The 25,559-nt window shown below is 38.8% G+C and overlaps 1 protein-coding gene across 4 annotated transcripts in view; it reads right to left on the reverse strand.

Annotated features, from left to right (window-relative positions):
• The window catches only part of TENM1 (teneurin transmembrane protein 1), a 796,361-nt gene that overhangs the window by 158,980 nt on the left and 611,822 nt on the right, over positions 1–25,559 (reverse strand). For all 4 annotated transcript variants that reach the window (XM_040467962.1, XM_040467961.1, XM_040467964.1 and 1 more), the window contains 4 exons: positions 21,044–21,229; positions 19,461–19,484; positions 17,357–17,503; positions 6,481–6,697 (listed from right to left, as the gene is read on the reverse strand). In XM_040467962.1, the coding sequence (XP_040323896.1) occupies positions 6,481–6,697; positions 17,357–17,503; positions 19,461–19,484; positions 21,044–21,229 (574 nt within the window). The remainder of the gene's footprint in view (positions 1–6,480; positions 6,698–17,356; positions 17,504–19,460; positions 19,485–21,043; positions 21,230–25,559) is intronic.

Genomic DNA, 25,559 nt, shown 5'->3' on the forward strand with positions numbered 1-25,559 from the left:
CTGGAGCCTGTTTCCGATTCTGTGTCTCCCTCTCTCTCTGCCCCTCCCCCGTTCATGCTCTGTCTCTCTCTGTCCCAAAAATAAATAAACGTTGAAAAAAAATTAAAAAAAAAGCAATAATTAGTATCTATAAAGTATGGTTACTCTTTTTTTAATATTTATTTATTTTGACAGAGAGAGAGTGCCACCCACTCTCTGAGCACCCAGGTGCTCACGTATGCTTGTTTTTAAGCCCTAGTCCCTATTCAAGATCAGCAGGTTCTGCAGCAGTGACCCATCTCCCTGCAACCTTCCCCACCTTAACCTCACTCTTGATTCAATAATTCATTTTGCCACTCACAGGATTTCCAATGGTATAAATTTCCACCTCAACTAAGTGCAGAGAAGCATGTTTTATTAAAACAAGTTATGTTAAGTAATTATGGCTGTTACCAGGTATCATGAATAATCAGGAGCATGAATCAAGGTTTTATTACTGAGCAGGGTGTAGTAAGGGAGGGGGAAGGCTTGCGTAAGTCAAGAGTTTGCCAAGAATGCCATGCTATAGGCATTATAGTACTTCCATTTGCTCGGGGGCACTTGTCTTTGTTTTTCTCATGAGACAGAATGACGACGTGTACCAAAGGGAGCCAGTTCACGGCAGCCTTCATATTGCCTTCTTGATATTGCTCCTTATTTCCTGATTTTTCTTGATTCTAAATTTTGATTATCTAGCCCATTGAAGGAAGAGAGAATTATTGACGCTTGTACAAAGTTATAAATGATGTCAATTATGGGCAGGCTCTGACAGTGGTGGAATGTCTCATAAGGTAAAAAAAAAAAAAAAAAGTAATTACTTTGCTGCTGTTAGATAATCACTTCATCTTTTATGAATTTGTTCCTGTGCTATTTGGAGAACAGTAATCTTACCTTTAGGCTGGTTCTACATTTGGGAATTGACTTATTTGAGGTCCTAATATCATCTGTGTGTTCTAGGCAACAAAAATGAGTTTTTCATTGGCAAATACGAGAAGAACACTTCAATATTACTACAATGAAGTCACTCACTCCTTCTTTCCCGGCTTTTTGCTAAGTACTGTGTTAGAATCTGGGATACAGTGGTATGATAGATTAAAGATGGCCACGAATTCTTTGATACTTCTCTCATCATGAGGGGGGATCTATGTCTCCCCCACTTTGAATCTGGGCAAGCTCTGTGACTTCTGTAACTAACAGCATGTAACATAAGTGACACTGTTAAAATTTCTGGACACAGGCTTTAAGAGACTGGCATCTTCCATTTCTTGTCTCTTGGAATGCTCCCTCTTGGAGCTGTGAGCCACCATATACAAGCTCTGACAAACTCAAGGCTGGAGGCCATGCCAATGGGAAGCCCAAGTAGAAAGGCTGTATGTAGAAGGAGAGATTCCTGGCTGTTATCCAGCTGTTCCAGGCCCCAGCTATTTGAGTTATCCAAGCTGAGAGTCCAAACATCACCAAGAAAAGACAAGACATCCTGGCCATACCCTGTGTGAATTTCTGACCCACAGAATCATGATATATAATAATAAAATATATTTGAATCCATTATGTTTTGGAGTAGTTTTCTACATAGCAATAGATAATCAAAACAAGGAGAGAACAAATCAGACTTGGTCCTTGTCCTGAAAGAACTTACGATTTAGCAATTAGAACAATCCAGAGCTAATACTGTATAAATCCCAGTATGGAGCAAGAAACTGAAATATAGCAACTTCATAGAAACTAGAAGAAACCTATCATTTTGCTCAACCTCTTCACTCTGCACCCTGCTAACAGTGCTGTTATGTACGTAATGCTGTACTAAGTTTGGTCCCAACTCTAGAACTTTTCAACTAAGGGTGGGCATTTACCAGGAGTGGGCAGAAGAGGCTGCCATAACTTCACCCAACAGTATTGCTGCAAATTTTTAAATCTTTAAATTGTTCTTAAAACCCTTCTAAGTGATAAACACAATAGCCAAATGCCTCTCAATGTCCTTCTCATAGAAAGTAAACATTTTGCTCCTACTACAAGTGGGACCTGGACTACCTGAGTCATGACTGGTGATACATGATGCCATCGGTTAAAATCCCCTGCCTCAAGGGAGTGACTGGCCTAAGGTGTGAGGCAGAGTGTATACCAACTATTCACAGGGTATACACAGGTGCCCTGGTGAACTAAGGGTGGAAATATCATTCCATTCATGTGATTTCTAGTTCATGCTCAGTCACCTTTTTTTCTTTTTAAACCAACATAGTAAAAGGCCCCAAATTAAGTAAAATGGTAAGATGAGATTTTTAAAGATCCTCAGGGAAACAGAGAAGAAAGACAAAACCAAACACTTGAGGTCATTCCAAGGAAGGCTATAAAAGCTGTGTAGTCCAGAGGTTACCAACTCTAACTCCAGCCGGGCCAGGCGTGCCATTGAATGGGATGGAAGTGAGCCGGGTGTAAGGGGAGCAGGGAATGGTGACTGGAGAGACATGTCACATCCTATCCAGAGAGGCAGTCACCTATGTCACGGCCATGGGTGCAGAGATGCCGCACTTCGTAAATTTTCTAAGGAAGGAAAACCTTCCAATTTTTATATCAGATCTTCTAATTTCTAAATGCTGGGCCAAACAAAACACATCTGCGGGCTGATGCTAAGCAACCCCTGGTGTAGATGCCTGACATGGATTGATGTGGGGTCAGCCTCTCATGGCTACAAAACGGACAAATGAGTTTGGCCAGACCTTGCTGTTGGCGGTTGCACTAACCCTGGTAGGATTTTGTTTTTTAAATGCACTTCTCCATTAGTGATGGCTAGTGAAATGTCTGGCTTTGCAAATTACTGCTGTCGTTTAGTTTAATGTACTCTTGTTTTTACATATTTATAAAAACCTTTTACATTATTAATAGTGATTAAATGCTTAGACACTGAAGATCAATAATGCTTCTGTTCACCTATTTACATTATTAAAAAGTAATAAGTCATACAGAGCACGTATATAATAGGTGGTTTACTTTGTAGTCATGTTGGAGTAGATCGAAAAGATGAAACTCAGGCTACAGGGTAAAAGATATTGAGGGAAAAAACGGTAACCGAATTGGGCTTGCTAGAGATGCGACTGTGGGCAGGTTACATGTTCACAGTGACATGATGCCATCATGGGGCACGGGAGGTACACATTTCATGTGCTCTCACGTGCCAGTGGAGCAAACTTGAAACAACAAAAGCTAGTCTCACTTGGATGCACAAGGATGAACAGATGTTTAACCTTTACGTGTCCTTGCAACAATTAGTCACCTACGCGCCACTGTCTTGAGCTCCGAAGGCTTCTGATGGTGGCAACATTCAGTGGTGAGTCATCTGTGGGGTCACATTTTGCCAGGAGGCAAATGAGCCCCTTGACAAGGCTTTCTTCATCGGCTTATCCAGCTATCTCTCAATTATGTGGCAGAAGCAAACAAGCAGAGTGGTTTGCCTGATTATGGCACATAAACATTCTAGATCTGTCTGAAGCATGCAACTCCACAGTCAGGGATGTATAAGGGCTGTAAGTCTTTTCAGGGTTAGCCATCCCAGCCTTCCAAAGAGCCAAAGTGGCTTGGCATAGTGGTTTCGAGGTCAAGCTCTCGGCACCGGTCTACTTGGGTTCAAATCCTGGCTCTGACACTCACTGATTGTGAACTTGGGCAAACGACTTACTTAACACCTCAGTTCTTGTTTCCTCACATGGAAAGTAGGCATAATAACAGTGTCCACCACATGGAGTTTGGGTAAGGATTAAATGAGATAGCACATGTAAAAGCTTAGTGTGAAGCCTGACACATAATAATTGCCAAATAACAATTTGCATATAGGAAAGACCCATCTTAGCCGTCATTCAACCGTGTTCTTCTACCAAATAACGTCATGGAAATGTATTAAATGGAACTGGATTTTTAACTTCACTTGTTTTTTTTTTTTCTTGTGGTGACCCCGACATAACTCATCCAGTATAAATTAGATCCAAGCCACCAGGTTTAGTTAAGGACAGGTTGAAATGGGGCAGCTGTGGCATAACAGAAAAGTTATAAGAGCTGCTATGATACAAACTCGGTGGCTGTGTGACGCGGGGCGTTATTTAATCTCTCTGAACCTGTTTCCTCATGCATAAAATGCACTAACACAAAGATGTATAGTTCACGGGGCTACTGTGAGGGTAAAATGAAATAATGCCTGTTCGAGGGCTTTGCAAATGAAAAAGGTACTGTTTCGATGTAACCATTATTATCTATATATGTGAACAGAGTCGGATTTACGTTACCCAGAGTGATATCGCATGGGCTGATCTCTTAGAGGCAATAGAGCTAGACTGCTTGCCCTCAACTCTATCCCTTGGAAAAGACCTGTGCCTTTTCTGACAGATTCGATAGGTCTGTAATAGCTGAGACCACTGGATGAAGGGGACCTGTCGTTCTGAATTCAAATGTGACTTGCAGCGCCAAATGATAACTTGCAGCATTTGACAAAAGGATGAAGACAACTCGGGCAAACCGGGAGAAGGAGGGGGCATTAGCTACGGTAAGGAATAGGTCTGTTCACTCTGCCAGCGCTGGCAAGTGGCTGGAGCCTGAAGCCGAACCACAAGGAAGGAAGTCTCTCTTCACTTTGCAAAGCTTATCGCACCAGTGTCCTGCTCTGGGTCATGACCACTCATGTCCTGCCTCTCTCAGGTCCTGACCGTCTCCCTTGACTTGACTTCAGTGAGTCATTTAACATACCTCTGTGACATGGAGGTTGCTATTTCTTTCACTTTCTTGTTTTGTTTTGGACTCACTTTTCCCTAAGCATGGAGAAAGCTGCAGGGAGGGTGGGGGGAATGGCTGTGTTTTGTTCCTTTTGTTTCTCTGGTGGACAACAAATAAGCCTCCACTACCTAAATAATGACTTTGACTGCAGCCCATCACAAAGTTTCCCCGGAGTTGTTACTGAGGTGGCAGAAACACTTCAGAATGGGGAGGACTAAGTCTCTTGGGAGAAGACAAACTCGATCCCCTGGCAGAACAGGTTTGGGGTTCTGTCAGACACCTAAAAGGTCACCCCCGAACAATAATAAAAACAATGAGGATGCCTTAAGTTTCAGTATCAGTTCTTACATACAATCTGTGGAAGGGATGCTGCTGAATGTTTTAAATTTCCATGCACATCTGGGCTTTTTCGTTTACTACTTTGTGTAGCTCAAGATTGAGTGGTAATTTTCTTAGATTATCATTTGTATTAATATAAACTCTTGACTGAGTTTTCTTCTGGGGACTGATAGCACCCACCACGATGCAACTAAGTGGGCACGGTGTAGACAGGGGCCACTGGACAAATATTTTGCATGTTTCAAATTCCCATTTGTAACAATCTAGAAGGTAGTGAAACGAACACAGGAGGACATTTTTAAGAGACCAGAAATGTTGACTTCAGTGACTCATTTATGTCTAGTGCTAATTAGTAAAACATATCATTGCTGAAGATGAAGCAGAGAATATAGCAATGAGCAAATTCATGTGATTATACTTCAAACAAGTAAGTTAATTTTGAAAAAATTCTTTACCTACTGGGTTGGGCTTTGGTCTCATGTCTTAGTGACAATTCATGCATTTGAGCTTTCTTAGAAGACAGATTTTCACAAGTCTTGTATTTCACATTAAGACGTCAAATTCAGCCAAATCTTTCATATAGAAATGTTTTACATAAAGGAATAAAACTTAACATTTGGCTTTTGAAATTCAGGAGTTTTCAAGGGATACATCCAGAAGCTAAACAATAAATCTGCAAATTATACTTCCATCCTGTTTTTGTCATTAAAAGCCTCATCTGTGCTTTGCTACAAATAATACATACTATACGTGTGTGTGTGTGTGTGTGTGTGTGTGTGTGTGTGTACCGTTGACCCTTGAACAACACAGGGGTTAGGGTTCCCCCATGAAGTTGGAAGATCCACATATAACTTTTGATACCTCAAAAACTTAACCACTAATAGCTCACTGTTGACCAGAAGCCTTACTAAGAACATAAACAACTGATTAATGCATATTTTGTATGTTATACGTATTGTATACTGTATTCTTACAATAAAGTAAGCTAGAGAAAAAATGGTATCAAGAAAATCATAAGGAAAATACATTTGCATTGTTGTACTGTGAAAAAACCCACATATAAGTGGATCCGTGAAATTCAAACCTGTGTTGTTCAAGGGTCAACTGTATACACACACACACACACACACACACACACACACACACATTTATATGTGTATCTTTTACGATAAAGAATCTCAAGAAATGGCTTCTCACTCTTAACCAATCAGTAAGGTCTTGGGCATTCCAGAGATGCCTAAAAAAGGAATTGATACATACTGTGTGGAATGGAAAGTAGCGTGACTTTTAGAAGACCTCTTCCTTTCCCAGTTAAGGAAAACCATGACCACTGTTTATTAAGAAACAAAATAAATACATACATACCTGCTGTCAAATGAGATCTCTGGAGGAATGACATGAGTACTGTCCTTGCCCATGAGGAATTTGATTCGATCATAGAAGAGTCTTGAAGTATGCTGAGAGAAGAGGGGTTGGCTTTGCTGAATGAGGTCAAGAGGATCTGGTGAGCCCTGACAGAGGGGACTTACATAACAGTTGCTTTGTTGACAACAATCAGGGTCCACACAGTCAGTCAAACCATCTGAAAAAAAATATGCTTTTTGAAATTTAGCTTCAAGAGAAACAACACTGTTTAAAATATGCACAGATGGAGAAAAATCTAGAATACAGACAAAGGTAACTGTCCATGTTTTGAGTTTAGGATCTATTAAATTTGCATGTTTCTCATGAAAAATTACTCTGAGTTTAGATGGTACAAACTATTTTGCTCATAAATCTTTCTTCCCTGAATTCTCCAGCATTTATGGGCTGTACTGTACTGTGTACATTTGGATAGAGTCTTCCATTAGGTATCACTCTCTTTAGAAGTTTCCTTCTTCCTCAGCAAGGCCATTCCTCCAGGATAGCAACTATTCTTAGAGTTCTTTTGAATTTCTCACACCATGTGCATTCATGAGCACACAATTAACAAATGCTTGCCAACTTGAATTTGTTTGTGTTTTTTAAAACATCTCCTAATATTCTTGTCTAGTGGTAATTCTCAAAATAGAAGTGGGCATTCTCATAGTGATAATTTGTGTCTGGGGCAGGGCAGTGATTTTCAAATGTGTAGCCAATTATCTTGGGGAGCTTATTAAATATACACATTTTTGAGCCCCACCTATTAAATCAGAATTTCTTCAAGCCCAGGATTATGCATATTTACTGTGAGTGAATCTGAGGCACACTACTGTTTCAGAACCATTTTTTTTTTTTGAATTTGTAGAATCAACTAGTGCTTACTTGTTCCTAACCGCGGTTATTTGATGCAAGTACTAATAAATCTCAGGTATATGAATGTGATGAGTTGCTCTCTTTCATTTTGTAGGCCTTCACTATTTACTCAAGACTCTCGAATCTCTGGTTGTACCAATAAAAAATCACATAAAGGTTGCATTCTTTGGTAGAGGAATTGATGAGGGGCAGAGGGTTACAGGAGGAGGGGAGACCATCTGAGAATCTAATAGGTGCAAAAACACAGTGTTAGATGATTGGGGAAGTAAATAGAGAAAAAGACTCTTTTCCTGTTTTCAGGAGCTCAGAGTTTAGTAGGAGAAACAGGTGTATAAATAGCTGACTCTTACACGAGTTAAAAGTGCAGTAAGTATTCCAAGAGACTACGTGCAAAGAGAAGGGGCTGGAGTGATTAACGGAGCATATGGACACTTCATTCCACCCCCAACAAGCAAAAAAATTAAAGTCCTTCCAAGGTCCTTAAAGCAGACAAGTAGCTCTAATTTAGATGTTTAACAAGGGTAAATATAAAGATGCTAATCTTCCTGGCTGGCAGTGGAACAGGGGGGTTCAGATGGATCACCGGCTCCTTAAGGCTGATGATGAAAGTTGCCAGCGCTGGTTTCACGCAGCTCTTTGGCTTGTTCCCTTCCTGACGTGGGTGCCCCCGTGGAGGCGGACAGGGGTGGACCACAGCTGGGGGCAATGAAAGCCAGGAACACCAAGAGAGTAGACATTTGGAACAGCAGCCCTGGGGCACCCAGGGAATATTTGCCCCCACATGAGGTCGTTTAAAATTCCCTGTACCACAGACACTACTTTGATTTAAAATGCGGTTTGCTGCTTTCTTGCCTTCCCTGGTTGTTCAGTGCATTTTTTTTGCCCTGGTTTCTGCTTCTCTGTAGACATCTTTCTTTTTCACTGATGACTAACTTTTAAGCGTGGATTTGTTGCAGTAAGAAGTCCCCTTCTGCTCTCCTTTCTCCCCTCATTCAGCAAATCATATTAGCAGATTTTCTATAGATTTCAGAGGCCACCGCCACCTCCCTCTCCAATACGTTGTTGTCAGTCTCCTATTAGCACATTATCTCTTTACTCTGCTAATTAAACATCTGGATGCACTGAAAAGCTGGCAAAAACATCAGGCCGATTAAAGGAGTTCTCTGATGTCTGGAATTGGTGCATAATACACGGAACAATGGAAAACTGCTTTTCAAATGGGCAGTCACCTTTATCTTTCAGTCGGTGACGAACGTACTATTAATAATCAGATCGGGCACGCACAGGTTTCAACCTGTCAGTTCCACGATCCAAACTGATTTTTGAAAAGAAATACATTTTAAACAAATAGAAATGTCCAAATGACATTCAAAAGTCAATTCTAAAAACTAAACACAGATCCAATTCAAAACTGGGACTCACATTCTCATCTAGTTATGTGCTATAAATTCCAAGCTAATGCTTCATATTTAATAGTTGCTATTATATAGGGCTGACCCTGTAAGACCTCTGTTTTCTTAGAGAACAGTGAGACTTCTGTTGAATCTAGGAAGGCTGCAGGCAAGCAGACCAATAATGGTATGCAAGCCCCAAATTGTAATTTATAGGTAAGCCCAATACGTGCACAAAGATCTAGTTACCAATTATCACATTTGGATAACACTCCATACAGTATGTCTAGACTGTTACAAAGAAGTGCAAATGACAGTCACACTGCATGTGTGGGTTTCTTTCTTTCTTTCTTTCTTTCTTTCTTTCTTTCTTTCTTTCTTTCTTTTCTTGGACTATTACCGGTTCTATTATTGTTCTGAATTGAAAGCTGTGGCACCCTCCTGACAGCCAGGCTCAGGGTATCAGATATGAACATATCAAATATTAACTGATTTTACTTTTAGGGCCTCTTCATTTTAAAGGACTAAAAAATAAAACCCAGTAAAAAAGAAGGAGGTTAAATTATCTTGAAGGACTAAACATGGCATTCATTGATCTTAGCTTTGCCAGCCAGTTAGTGACTATGCCAGGAGGCCCAACTGGGGCTGATAAAGACCAAGGACAGTGGTTTCTTTTATATATGATCTAGTAATTTACTATAAAGCTTTTACTTACCAGATGTATGCCCATGGATGAAAGAAGGATTGGACAGGGGGATATGAATGATATACCGAAAACCTATCCTTTTCTAATCCTTAAAATGAATTTGTAAATATCCTTTTACGGACAACATCCATATTATCACATTGATAAAAATGGACAGCTAGGTCATGTCAGGGTATCCAAAAGGATTTGGAAGCATGTATAATTAGTTAATATACTAGGTATGGCACTAGGTTCTTCCACATAGATTATTTCAACTGATCCCTACAACAACCCCGTTAGGCAGACATCTCATCTTCATTTACATTTAAGGAGGAGAGGGTAAATGTGATTGCACAGTTGGAGGAAATAGGAGAGTCCTATCAACACGCAGTGTTCTTGCTACACATCACATGTTCAGCAGCAACATCTAAGCAGTATTACTAGCACTGGCCCAGGCTGTAAGGCTTCTAAGCACCTGACTAATGTAGGTATTTAGAACACACGAAGTGGTTAAGGTCCAAGAACCGGACTGTGATTCTAATCTTACTTCGCTGCTTACAATCTAAATGATCCTAGACAAATCAGTTCATCTCTTGGATTCTTAACTTCCTTACCTAGAAGATGGGGATTATAAAAATGCCTACCCCACAGGGCTGTTGTAAGGATCACCTGCTATAATAATCATAAAGAATTTAGCACAGTGTTTGGTATGCAGCTAGCACTCTCGATCAATGTTAGCTCTTGCCATTAACCAAGTTCTACCCTGCACAGACTGCAAAGAGTCTAAGGATAGAGTCCCGGGGGTAGATGCCAATGGTGTGCAGTGGCAGCTAAAAACGTTCAGACCCACTTCTACTGAAGGTGCCTTATCACTGGCCAGAGGGCAATTAACTTCTGTGCCGCATATTCAGTTCGCTGGAATGTGTTCATTTTGTGCACTCTGCATGGTTAGGTTGTCAGATGGGTAGAATCCTGTGTGGCTCTAAATAGACACTAATGCTACAGTAAATCTTTATTCATTGAATTTCACAAATTCACAATTTGTTATCATTTGGACAGGGGCTGGATTGAAGCTTAACCTTTTCAGCATCTATAGAACAGAGGGTCTGCCAAGCAAATGAATAGTCAAAAAGAAATTGACGGGCTGATCATTCCCATGACTCAGTTAAATAAAATCTTCTCAGGCATTTTAGAAACCCATAAAAATGGACTAATTATAAATCATTCATAAATTTTTACTCAAGCAGGCCCCCCTACTAGGCACTGCCATTAGCTTAGCTGTTGCTGTTATATGCGTGGAAGGTAATAGGACTGTATTTCCTTTGGAAATAGACTATAATTCATTTGATCTTTCACTTACTCAGGCTGACTTTCACCTCCAGCATTTTGCTGTATTAGTAAGAAGAAAATGGGAGAGGCTCAAGTGCACTCAGGATTTGACCTGATCCAATCACTGTTATTGCAATCACCTCATACAATTGACTTTTCCTGGGTCATGAAAGTAAATTGTTTATATGCCACTAATGTTCGTGTCCTCTGGTCCCCACCTGCCATCACTGGGGCTTCTCACATCACTCAGAGTAGAAGCCCATGTCCTGACAATGACTTAACTTCCCCCCCAGTCTGGCTCTTCACAGTCTCTCTCTTACCTCTCTGACCTTACCTCCTATTATCCCATGACCTTCCAAGAAGCTTGGAAAACATGTGACCTTCCCCATTATTCCTTTGCCTGGAATGTTCTTTACTCCAGTATCCACATGGCTCACCCCTCACTTCCTTTAAGCCCGAATGCCACCTTTTCAGGGAGGCTTTCATTTTCCACCTTATTTAAAATTCCACCCCTGTGCCACATCCTATCCTTTTCTCTGCTTTTTAAAAAATGTCTCCGTCACACTTACCATCTTCTAGCATACTATTTCTTTTAAAATTTCTTTTAAAATTTTGGTTTATTGTCTGCCTCTCACGACTAGAATCTAAGCTCCCCGGAAGCAACGATTTAGTCTTTTTTATTCACTATTTCTTCACTCGAACAGTGAATGCCGTTCAAAGTAAGCATTCAGTGAGTGTGTGTTGAATGAATACATGCATGTCCTGAAAGTCCTATTTCTATGACATTTGTAAATCTACCTAAAGATTAATAAACATTCAACTAATGCATCAAAAAACACAATTTATAAATAGATTCTTCATTGATACCACACTTTTATTACCCACTTTAAATTAATGGATTTCAAACATCATCTCATTCATTACCACATCTGCAAAGTAGGCAGATGTCAAGTACTACTAAGCCTTAGTTGCTAGATGATGTAACAGAGGTGGTCACAGAGTGCTCAGGTGAGTTACAGAGTTTAGATTTTCCAATTTTGTATCTGGAAGAGTTTGTATCTGGAACGACTGGGCAGTTTAAGCACTCTTAAGTAAGTGAGGATCCTTTAATAAATGGGTTGTTTAGAAACGAGGGGGGCATGGTCAGAAGAGAATAATTAGGAATATACTTTCTGACCTAGGTCTTCTGTCCCAAGCCAAATCTTAACAGTAAACGTGGAGAAGGTGTCTGGCCCTTAAACAGAGCAAATGTTACCAATTCATTGCTCCTTCTATTTCATTTTCCTATTTATTAAACACTGCAGCATGCTGGTGACATTCAAAACATGAGGCTTATTGATCCATGAGCTTATGTGTTCATAATTCACCCATGGTGCTGATTTCTAGATCTAGAAACACTATATCATAGAACAGGCTTGCAAATAGCTATTGTTCTTAATGAATGGTGACTTGTTATGAAGAATGATTCCTGGAAGATCATTCTCTTTTAGGCAATTAACTTATTGATTTTACCAATGAATATGAATATAGACCGGTGGGAGAGTTTGTATAAGAGAAGCTTGGAAAACATGTGACAAATATTTAAAAGATCAGGGGGAAAAGAGCTGTTCTGATTAAACACTCTTATTCCTCACCTTTTTAACCTCCTTGACAGTCTTTCCACAGTATCAGAAATCACCTTCCTTCCTCTACAACTAGAGTGAATAAAATGAAATCTCTGCTTGATAACTGAAGATTGTATGAAATTCACACTGTTCTCCATGATCTGGCTAATGCCTAGCTTCATATTCTCATCTACCAGTCTCTCCTTGGCTCATATTCCAGCCACAATGACTTGCCTTTCACTTCCTAGAAGAGCCTAGCACATTTCCATCGCAGGGCATTTGTACATGCTGTTTCCTTGGCCTGGAGCATTCTGCTCCAGACTCATGTGGGGCCTCCCTTACCATGCAGACTTGGTTAGCTCCCTACACATGTCTCTAGCGCTCTAAAAATTTTATAGCACTGCTTACAGTTGCCAATATGTAGTTATTTGTGTCATTTCTTATTTAATATCTGTCTCCCTCCCTAGGCCATAAGCTCTATGAGGGCAGAAACTTGTCTTGTCATTTTCTCCCTAATGCCAACCACAATACTTGGCACGAACTGGTAATGAATGATGGAAAACTGGGTACTCAGTATGAAATGTCTGTCTGAAAGATAAACATTGGAGTCAAACATTTAGATCAGCATTATCCAATAACATTTTTTTTAAGATGATGGGAATGCTCTAGATCTGTTCTAATAGTCACTAGTATCATGTGACGACTGAGCCCTGGAGATGTGCCCAGTGCAGCTGAGAAATGGAATTTTTAATGTTATTTAAGTTAAGCTGAAATAGTCACATTGACTAGTAGCTACTATATCAGTGCAGATTTTGAGATTGCCAAATGGTTAGATGTTGGATGGTCTATAAACTTAGCCAAACAACATAACAGAGTTTGACATTTTCATGAGGTCCTATTTATCATTTTTTTGTATTGTGGTGGTTTCTTTCCTTGCTTTTATGTTTAAGAAGTCCTTTCCTGTCTTGAGATTGGTCACCTATATTTTCTTCTAATTGTGTTTGGGGTTTTTTTTGTTTTTTTTTTTTACCTTTAACTCATTAATCAGCTGGAGTGTTTTGATTTCTCTTCGGCTTTTGGAATATGCTATAAATTGAAAATCTAAGGTTTTTTTTCCTCAGGAGTTGTCTGAGCATTACTTCACAATGCTTCTTTTCCCTACTGATTTTTGATGCCAGTTATATAATCTACTAAATGTTTATTTGTCCTGGGGTGTGTTGCAGAGCTTTCATTTGGTTGTACTGATCTGTCTACTCTTCAATCTGTACCCCTTTGGTTTTTTAAATATTTTATTATTTCTTTTTGAGAGAGCACAAGCAGGGGAGGGGCAGAGAGAGAGGGAGACACAGAACCCAAAACGGGCTCCAGGCTCTGAACTGTCAGCACAGAGCCCGACGAGGGGCTCGAACTCATGAGCCATGAGATCGTGACCTGAGCCAGAGTCAGACGCTTAACTAAATGAGCCACCCAGATGCCCCAGTACCACTTTGTTTTAATTATCATAGCTTTAAAATATTCTTTAATGTCTGATAGTTCTAGCTTGTTCTCTTTGTTTAGGCTCTTCTGATTCAGTTAGTGCAACGTCTAAACTTTTTTTCTCATGTCAATTTATATGTGCACATAATGCATGGTGATCACAATTTTTAAACTCCAAATCAGGACACATGATTAACACAGGAAAATGTGGTCACCATTCACATCAATATTGTCTCCTCCAAGCACAGGGTTGTGCACGTGGTAGGTGCTTTTTGACTAAAAGGATAAAAGAGGTAGAGACATTTGATTGGTCTGTAATTTCTACGGTAGCTAGTTCTTATATATACAATGCATAAGACAGCTTTCCTTGTTTTGCATGTTAAGAAAAAATCCAAAGGTGATTTGTTCTCTGTTCTGTTCTTACTGTTCAAGGAGCTCTTAGGTAGCTCCCAGACCAGCTGTGTCACCCACATATTCAATGCAGCCCAATTAGTTACTAAGAGTCACAATGCATTGAATCAGAGTGTGACTAAAGTCAAAGCTGCAGGAAACAGCAGCAATACTAATGAGTATTCAAAGCTGATTAGAATGCAAAAAAATCCTGCTATTCTTTAAGTATCAGCGATAATATGGAGCAATCAGGTAGCAGCTACTTGAAGCAATTGCTTGAGAGTGATTTTTTTTTGAGTGGGAAAATTTCTTAAGAATTACATTTTAAAAATGAGGACCATTTTTTCCCCAAAAGGTTCAATTGGCACTTTCTGATTTAATTGAAGCGCACACACACATACACACATGCACAAATAAGTATGCAAATATTAATCATTAGTCATATTCAACTAAATGAATCCAGTAATTCTGGATAGCTGGAAAGCTGAAATCACCAAATGAAGGACATTTAGTGTATTCTTATGGATAATATTTTAGCAGCGTAAGAATGAAATTATTGTCCAAAATCTCAGTCATGGGGCTTTCAGAGGTTATTTAATCCATCTTTCCATCTCAAGGTAGAACCAAATCTATATTTATCATCAATATCATCTTAATCCTACTAAAGGAGAAAAAATGGTAATTGGAACTGCTACTCCCTAAAGAAACAATCATAAAAATACACTGAACTCATATCAGGGTTGTTGATTTTTGATTCCCACATTAGATACACAGTTTTAAAGGAATGTTCAGAGGTCAATAGATATTTAGCAAAATCTTCTATACTTTTTGTGTCTATATATACCACAGATACTAAGAATTGATAGTCCATTAATTCATTAATGTTTAATCAATTCATTCATTAAACATTTTTGGCTGCCTCAAGGTGACCTTGAGGCCCTAAAAATGCTTGACAATTAAATATTCAATTATTTTTATCAAACTGTACTTTATTAAGGCAGGAAACTTATTTTGGCTCAACCCGGAGTTAGAAATTATAATCATATAGGTTGTTAAAGTATTTTCTGAGCATAAACCTTTCAATCAATATATCAACTGAGAAATCTCTATTACGACCTCAAATCCTTTTTGGAATGCCCACCATAGTTTATACCTGGCTCTATCATTTCCTTGTTATATGATCTTGAGCAACTTATTTAACTTCTCTGTGCCTCGGTTTCCTAATTTGTAAAGCAGTATATTAATAGTAGTTCCTGCCTCATGGGGATTAAATGAAACAGTTCACATAAAGGACTCAGCACTGTGCCTTGTACATAGGAAATCCTAAATACAAGTAAGCTAATATTATTAGTGATTATATTGGGCATATAACTATAGATTCTGGGTCATGCTTAACATGTAACAAGAAAACCATACAGACAATATAGTTAAGTGCTTGATGGTATGGTGCATCTGATAAACCCCATGAAAGACTGGGATGGTGGATGTCAGAGGTTCCATGGGAGATATGGCTTGAGCTGGGATTTAAATGATAGAGAATGACAGGTGTCAAGGAAAAGGCACACCAGGTAAAGGGGCATATGACGAAAACGAAGTAAAGGAAGGTGAAGATGAATCTTGGAGGACCATAAATGTCCAGGAAATAGTTGATCCGTACACCATTTAATTGAAAATCTCACTCTGGCTTCCCAAATAAAATTTTCAATTTAGATAGGTAGCAAGCAGTCTCTTCAGAAAATGGCTGTTACCCTAAGTGTAACGTATGTGTATGTGTGTGTGTGTGTGAGGGGAAGAGTGGCATAGGCTATCACCTTTTAAGGAGTCCACGTGAATTGTCCATTTAATACTTATAATAACCCTATTTGAGGGTTAATATTATTATCAGCCCCATTTTGGAGATAAGGAGATTAAAGCTCAGAGATCTCAAGAAACTTTTCCCAAATCGTACAGCCAGTAAGTACATAGCAGCCAGAAAGTCTAACTTCAAAGCTCTGTTCTCTTAGACACAAAGTTGCTTCCGCTTAAAATTCATAAGGTCTTATAATTTTTTAAGGTAAATTGCTAGCCAGAACTAGTCAAGGGGGAAGCTCTTACACCCAGTGTGTGCTGAAACTATGATTGCTAGCTTATTGACTTAAGCCTCATGTTTGGGTTCAGATGACAAGGTTTATAATTGTCTAAGCAAATATAGAAACCTGAGGAGTCAAATTTAATGATCTACTTCATTTTAAGCTAATAGGTGGAAACTAGAAATAAAACCTTTTTTTTTTTTTTAGAAATAAAGCTTTTTATTAACTTAATGTTTCCTTGAGTAGACAGAAAGAGGAAAGTGAGGATTTGTTGTTTTAGCTTCATTCAGAGGTGATTTGGGCTGTTTTGAGGTCTGATTGAACAATGTATTGGATACTTTTGTTTGCTTGACTGAAAAAGGAGTGTTACCCGGAGACCTTGGAGCCAATATGGCTTTTGAAAATATCATGTGCAGCTCTTGAATTAAATATAATTATTCTACTGTGCATTGTCTTGGATGCTGTGTCCTTTGAAAGATACAAAGCATTACTAAGAGGTAGAGACATAAGAGTTTGTTCTCGACAACTAAGAACAAAGAAAATTATTTCACAGTGTGTACAATGCAAGCTACACTAGCATCTGACAGTACGAACAGGGGTACAAAGATTTCATTTGCTATAATAGATGCCACAGAGATGGGAGGCAGCATGGCTACTGTAGTTAAGAAAACAGACTCTAAAGTCATAGAGACCTAACTGGAACCTGGGTTCTGTGACTTTCTAGCTGTGTGACCTTGGAAAAGTCACATACTCTTCCACTCTAAGTATTAGTTTTCCCATCTATAAGTAGGGAAAGTAATGCCTATACCTCATGGCATTGCTGTGAGAATTAAATGAGATATAATGCAAGCAGAGTTTGCAATGTTGCTTGATCATAGTAAGTATTCAATACACCGAGATTAAAAAAAAAATAGCATGACCATCTACAATCAATACTGTTTATATGAAGAATTCCCAATGTTCACTCTTAGCCAGATTGGTCATCACATCGCTTCTAATATTTACATTTCATGAAGAACTCACCTCCATCATTGTCCAAGTTATCTCCACAAAGCATTTCCATGACAACATTGCAGCCTGTGCCACTCCAACCCACCTGACACACACAGTGCCAACCATTTTGATCCAGGGTACATCGTCCATTTCCAAAGCAGAGCCCTGGGCAGCCATCTGGAAAGACAGCAGAGAATAACAATCATGGAGGCACTGGCATGGGATTGGCCAACAATGATGTCTCTACCTATAGGAAAATATCTAATCCTCTGGGCTCCATTCAGATAAGGTGTTGAATAAATGGAAGAGGAGCTCGCTGGCTTATAAAACCTTCCCAGGGAAATTGTTATCCCTCACTCTGCTGTGCTTTTCCTCAGAGAGCCAATTAAGCCTTATTAATGCTAACCCCAATTCCCACCCTCTGTTTTACATGGGATAAAAACTATGATGGGGACAAAAATGTGGGTTTTTTTTTGTTGTTTTCTTTTCAAAAAAAGTATCTTCTCAGCTCAATCAAAACCAGATGGACGATACTGTACCTAGTTATGGCCAATAAGCTAGGGAAAGACAACAGTTTCTGCGAAAAGAAGCTTCCCCTACCTACTTCTCATCTGTACTGATTTTTCCCTTGTGATACACTGCTTCAGGACTTAGGTGCATGGCTACACAGTTCATACCACACCATTAAATATTTGCCCGTAGAATACCTTAGAAATGTGCTGCAGTTGCTTTGCATTTATTCAGGTGTTTTCTTTAAGATTGTTATTGATCTGAGGATTAAGGATTAAATTTTTACTTATCTGGTATCTCGCTCAGAAGCTAGCATAATATTAAGCCTGCAGTAAGTGCTCAACAAACGTTTATCGAACTAATGAATGCCAAATTGAGACTTTCAGGATTCTAGAGAATAACTGGATAAATAGAGGAAATTGTTGAGCTCAAATGACTTCCATCCATTGATAAACCACAAACACTAACAACGGTCTCCATTTAGACTCTGAATTTCTCAGGGATGCCCTACTCTTTCTACCAACAGTTCCGAGTTCAGCTATTCCAAAGGGCAGCCGTGTATGCGCCAAGCGCTCAGTGGACAGATGAACGGAGATGGCAATAATGGCACATAGCTGCTGGACATTTTCCCAGTAGCAGCACAATACCAGATCTGAATTTTACTGGAGAGAGTCCAATCAATAGTCTTTTCATTTGCTGTCTTTGAGAGAAGAGTCCAGAAGTATGAAGAGCAAAATAAGTTTTGAAAAATCTGCAGATATAACCCAGTGTTCCTTCCAAATGGTTTTCTAAGCAACTATCAACAGACCAGATGAAGAAAAAACTTAAAAATAAAATGACAGATGGCTGTTAGAAAATATGAAAAGACTCTCTCTCATTATATACATACATATTAAATATATATATATATATATATATATATATATATATATATATATATGTTTCTCAAGGAGTGGTATATGGGATGAATATATACAGGTTTAAGAAAAGAATTCATCCAGTTCCATTGTCATGGATGTACAATGGATAAAGAGAAATCAGGGGTAATTTGGAAAATATTCGACCTTCTGAGGTGGAGGTAATGAAAGGCACCAGGGTATCTGCCAGAAAGCCCCTGACTGTCTCTATCAAAGGCAGATCCTTGGGGGATGCATGAGGGGTTACTTATAACAGGATGACTCTTCTGTCCTTGAAAGGATACTGTACATGGACTTAGAGTCCTATTGTTATGTCAAAGAAAATGTTCAGCTGTCTACCCAAACCTAGTTTGTTATAACTAATTACCTGTGTTGTACACAAAGACATATGCACACACACACACACGCACCAAACTCCATAGAAAGCCAAGGAAAAACAGTTCTTAAAACTGCTTTCCAATCTATTATACCCAATGGCAAAAGACAGCTCTTTGACGTTAGAAAAACAAATTACTTTTCAGTCCGACTATTAGAGCAGGAACCTGACACTCTCACACTTCAGGAAGCCTGCCAAAAGTAAATACACAAACCCAACCAACCAGCCAACCAACCAACCAACACAAAACCCCACCCACCCTGCCTTTACCACATGCATATTTTCTGTTCATGGTATTTTTCTGTTATAAAATGAGTGAGAAAAATCTTACCTCGGACAGCATCTAAGTAGTGAGCTGAAAGGGGGAGGAAAAGAGCGATTGAATGAATTTCCGGGAGACCACAGCTATACAACATGTATTAATGGTTTGCCATCTGTTGCCTGGGAGTGGAACAGCAAACTGTGAACTGCCGAAATGCCTACAGCTCACAAGTTGGTACATGGGCCTGTGTAGTTTGTGAATAATATTTTCTGTGGGAAAGATATTAATGGCTTTTCTGCAACAAACTCTATGAGGTTTCCTAAAAAAAAGTGTCACATTTCATTAAAAGTATGAGAGCTGCATTTTTACATTTCAGTAATAACTTTCGTGAAAAAAGCACTAGCTTGATCTTCTTATTAGTAATATCTTGAGAAGGGAGTTCTGGAGTAACCACCTTCGGTAATCATCACAATATTTAAATCCTCTTACGTGAAGGCAATAAACTTACTGTAGAGCAGGAATGTAATTACTTAAGCTGCATCAGAATCTCACCCCTCACCACCTTTTTAATGAATCTACAATATTTTCCACAGTCACAGAACAAGACTTACTGTACCTTCAGTAGAGTAGTAATGCAGTTTATTAAGATTATGTGTTATATATATTATACATTACTCTGGCAGTTTCCAACCATTATAACAAAATACTTTCACCTAAAAATGAAAGCTGTGTTACAGCCTGGGGCGGGGTGGGGGGGCGGTGGGGTAGGAAAAGCCCACAAACAGTGAATTGGGTATCCAGGCCTTTGCTCTGCATGAATTTTCTGTGTGCTCGTGGAATGCCACCGGAACACTCAGTGACCCACTTTCCTTAGCTGAACAATGGGAGTCGTATCGGTCCGTCTGTACGTGCAGGAGGCCTTTGTGGCAGATACACATACGTGCCAAGGACTTTGATTTTTTTCTTGAAAAAAAAAAAATAAAAGTGCTTTCAAACTGAAACTTTAGTTATTATTGCTATTTTTTATAATGTGAAGACCACGTGATAGATTTGTTACATAGGCTTTCTCACACCCACAGACTGTTCTCCCGGGCACCATCCTGAACATCAGTGCAATTGGTGACAAGGGATGGGAGAGGGTGGATGCCTCGGCCCAAAGGTTCTACGCCACCCGATAAACAGTGCAACACAGATGTTCTGTTGATGGTAGGTCAGGAATGTCTTCCTCATATACATTAAAGACAGCTCCTAATGATATCGAATGGCCCCTGTTAAAGCAGTCCCATTTAATGAAATTGCCTCTAAGTGCTTTCAACTGAAACAACCTATACTTTTCAAAAGGAAAAATGGGCAGTGAACGTTACGTTCACAACAAAAGCACTTCTCTTATTAACTAATGACACTTTATTCCAATGTATCATCTTTCATTTGAGTAACTCAAAGCACTAGAAAACAGAAACTCTAAGGAATACTGAAGTAATGGGAAACCAGGAAAACTCCCAGTTAACCAACCTTTCAAACTTGTGGCTCTCCCTCCTCCCCTTTCTCACCTCCAACCTCAAGTTCTATGAAAAGCCTGGTGACTGATCACTAAACTGCTTTTCCTTCTTCAGTTAATACAATTTACTTTTGCGCATTATGGCGGTACTTACCAATGGTGCAGTGGTCGCCCTCCCATCCAGGGCTACACTCACATTTTCCATCTTTGCACTGGCCATGCTCAGCACAGTGAGAATGACAGGAGCGTTCTTCACATGTGGGTCCTACCCAGCCTTCTTCACACTGGCAAATTCCCCTTGAGCAGACTCCGTGGCTACCACACTCCATGGTACAGAGCTCTGTGGGAGATTCAAGGAAGATACATTTACATATTGTATTAAAACCAGAGTCTACTCTTCCCAAAAGACATTAGAATTACCAAAAATCCCACTCTACATTTATATTTTAAATATATAAACTAAATGTCACGGGGCACCTGGGTGGCTCAGTCATTTGAGCGTCCCACCTCGGCTCAGGTCATGATCTCATGGTTTGTGAGTTCGAGCCCCATGTCGGGCTCTGTGCTGACAGCTCGGAGCCTGGAGCCTGCTTCGGATTCCGTGTCTCCCTCTCTCTCTGCCCCTCCCCCACTCATACTCTGTGTGTGTGTGTCTCTCTCTCTCAAAGATAAACATTAAAAAATTCAAAAAAAAGTCACAAAGACCTCTAGCATTTGAGTGACTGTGCAAGGAACTCTATAAAAAAGATAGTTAAGTCTCTAAGTATAAAATAAACCTGAAGTCAAATTGATTTTGAAAAGTCCATAAAATGATAATGGCATTCAAGGCTTAGAAATGAAGTCAATGCCAAACAAATGTCAAGTGGGTTTCACTAAAAATTCATTAAGATCACAAATAATGTTACAAGGATTTTATGATGCTACAAGCAATCACTGAGGAAAACACATGCACACATGGTAAAATAGTGCTCTAATTTCATTCAGAAAGAGAGGTTCTACAATTGGAAAGAAAGAGCTTTTCTAATAAAATTTATAATATACAAAAGGTAAAGCTGCCAGTGATGGTAATCAACTGGTTTCCCTGAACATACAAACAATAACTGCATTTATTTTAAGCATTTAAAATGAACCCTGGTTGATTAAAATATAGTCTTATCTTGAAATGTCATTCATAATTTGGCCAATATAATCAAGTTGTATACGGCTCTGCTGAGGTTCTCTCCTTGTCCCCTTGACTTGTTTTTGAGAAATGCTGAATATTAATAAAGTCATGACAGTAGAGAAGCTAAAATAAAAGTTTGGCAAACCTTTTTCTTGACCGAATACCCTTGCTGGAGGAGGAAATCGGGGATAAAAGCCTATGGAAAGAATGCGATAGAAGTAACACAACAGGTTTTGGGTACAATTGGCCATATACCCTTGAAAGAAACAGAGAGCGTTCTGGAAGCCAAGTGATCTATCTTTCATAATCTCAAATTCTGAAACTGGTTTTATGTATTAAGAGGTAATGACAAGTGATGGTATCAGTATTACCCTATACTACCTATAACAAGGCTCTTTCTATGTAACAAAATTTTCGACTCTACAGATAGTAGTTATTTTTCAGTAGGTGAGAATATTCTTCTGATAAACCCATGGCTATAGATTTTATTACTCTATAAATCAACTTGTTTACTAATTCATTCACAAGTATTCTCTGTGGGTCAAAGTATGATAGAAAGAATAGTGGACATGAGGTAAGGATTCCTCTGCTTAAAGGTTTGTACCCTTAGGAAAATTGCTAACATGTTCTCTTAATCTCTGCTCGTTTTACTACACAATGGAAGTAATAATTACATCTCACATGGTTATTGGACAGATTTGAGACATATTTTGGAGGTAGAACCCATAGAAGTTCCTCAAGACTAGATATGGGAATTGAAGGAAAGGGAAAAATGAAAGTTTTGGCTTAAACAAGTAGGTGGATACCGCTGCCATTACTGAAATGGGAAAGGTTAAGGGAAGAATAAGGATAGAAGATCAAACATTAACCTTGAGATAATGTATAGACAGCCAAGTGAACTTGACAGGCCAGACAGGGCTGGAGATACGAAATTGGCAATCATTAGCACAAAGGTGGTATGTAAAGGCATGGGACTAGATGATATCCCCAAGGAGGGAAGATAGACAACTCCTGAAATGAGCCCTAAGGTATCTCATGATTAAAAGATAAGGTTATAAAAAGAGGAGCCATCAAAAGGAGACCGGCAAGGAGAGGTAGGTAGTGAGCGATAGGAGGAAATCCAGGAGATTGTGGCCTAACTAAAGCCAAAAGAGGAACTTTTTTCAAGAAGAGAGTAGCTAGCAGTATACTATTACTGAGAAGTCAAGTGAGATTTAGGCAGAGAAGTGCCACTGAATTTTTCAATACGGAAGTTGGTGGCTTTAGGAAGAGCTATACTGATTAAGTAGCGGCCGGTAAAGTCAGATTTGAATGGGTAGAAGAGTGGATGGAAAACTGTGTGTGGGATCACCAGATTGTAAGAAAAGTATAGAATCCAGAAAATACAAAAAGGGGAGGGTTGCCTAATAAATGGTAATTCAAGTAGGTTGATCTTGAAATAGCACCTACTCTCTATATTTTGGTTCTGAATCTCTAACTGATAACCTGGATTCATAATTTCAGTTCTTGTAGTGAATCTGAGATTGTAATTATGCTCCTTTAATGGCCTCCCCCAAGGCAGAACTGAAAGGGCCTTTCTAAGATTAGGGAGCTAAACTGGTCAAAGCCAATCAAGTCAGAGCTAACAGAAACAGTAAGAGGCAAATGTTTTGTATACATTGTTTTATATAACTATAAATTTTAGGCATAGAAAAATATACCATTTTGGTGATTTCCTGAAAAGTAAGAGGACTAGATGAATAGTATCAGCAAAATGGCAGATTAGACTATCCTTAAATCATCTCAATATAAACCTTAGAAACGTTGACAATAATGTAGTAATTTAAAAAAATTACATGTCTTGGCTCACAATAAAACAGAATTATCAAATGTCAGAAGCAAAGAGGGTGCTAACAGCCAAAGAAGTCAGCGTATAAGTCAATCTTCTGGGCAGCTTTGAGTGGTTATTATACCCAGTAACAACTAGGGGCTTGGGTATTTACTTCCACAGAGGAAAAAGGGATGCGTTTTTTGGCTCATTAAGATGGGGAGTTGGACTAAAACTCCTGCAGAAAGCAGGGACCCTTGAAGGGATGCAATCTCAGTGAGATGGCAACTAATAAACTCTATCCACTCACCCAGAGCGATGGCAAAAAAAGCATTAACTATACTCCTCCTCCCACTAAATTTTGGAGTTAGAAAGCAATATTGAAATAAAATACTACATAATAATAATAATAATAATATGTGCAATAGGGCTCCCTGAGTGAAATATTTCCAAAACTTTGTACTATTCAGGAATTAAGTAAGATACTCTGTCGAGTATATATATAAATATTTAAAGGTGGAATTGTTTCTAGTAACAGTGACCTAGGTAATTTTTACTATTCTTTCCTGATGCGAACCGGAAAATCTAGACAAAATATATTTAAAAATCTGTTACACATTATTGGGGTTCACAAAAGAGTCAATTATTACTGGGCTACATTCCAGGAAAAAAAGAAAACCGAGAGAGGTGGGTCTGACATTTATGGATGCTTTTCCTCTAGAAGTAGCTGTCAATTCTGGTAGAGGCAGCTGGAAGACTCAGAAACTGAGTAGAGCTTTTGTCAGTCTCATGAGTGCAGAAAAAAATATTTGACTACATAATGGCTAAGAAATTTCTAATACTGAAGATAATATCCAGCCAAATATATGCACCATAATTGAATGAACAAAAAAGAGAAAAAAACAAATTTATAATCATAGTGAGGGACTTTAACGACCCCCTTTCTCATGAACTGATGATAGAACAAGCAGACAACAAATAAGAAAGGATATGAAATATCTGAGTAGCATGATTAACAAATCTGATCTAATTGCCACATATAGAGCACTGTCATAAATGGCTAAAAGATGCAAATAATTTTCAAGTGCTCACAGAACATTTACAAATATTGACCACATGCTGGGCTATAAAGCAAGTCTCAGTGTATTTCAAAGTTCTGCAATTATTTATAGCATGTTTTTTGCCCACTGTGGAATACGACTTGAAATCAAAATACAAACAAAAAAGATAACTATAAAATGCACATACATTTGGAAATTACAAAATATCCCTCTGAAAAAATGATGGAACAACAACAAAAAAGAGAAATCATCATGGAAAGTAGAAAATACTTTGAAATGAATGAAAATAGAATGCACATCCCAAGATTTGTATCACTCAATCCATGCATATAGGAAAACCCATAAGGTAGAAAGGAAAACCAGCAGAAAACAATGACCCATGCATCCATTCTAAGAAGTTAGAAAAAAAAAAAAAGCAAAGTAAATTCAAGGAACGTAGAAGACAGAAAATGGTAATTATAAGAGCTGAAATTAATTAAATAGGAACAAACAGAAAGCCAATACTTGAAAATTTGTATAGCCCAAAAAACCCTGATAAACTTCTGATAGGGACTGATCAAGAAGAAAATACAGAAGACCCAAATAACCAATATCATGAATGAAAAAGATGGGATTGCTACTGACTATAGAAACATAAAAC

The sequence above is a fragment of the Herpailurus yagouaroundi genome, unplaced genomic scaffold (assembly GCF_014898765.1).
Source record: "Herpailurus yagouaroundi ecotype Mexico unplaced genomic scaffold, PumYag 67641, whole genome shotgun sequence".
Taxonomy (NCBI): Eukaryota; Metazoa; Chordata; class Mammalia; order Carnivora; family Felidae; genus Herpailurus; species Herpailurus yagouaroundi.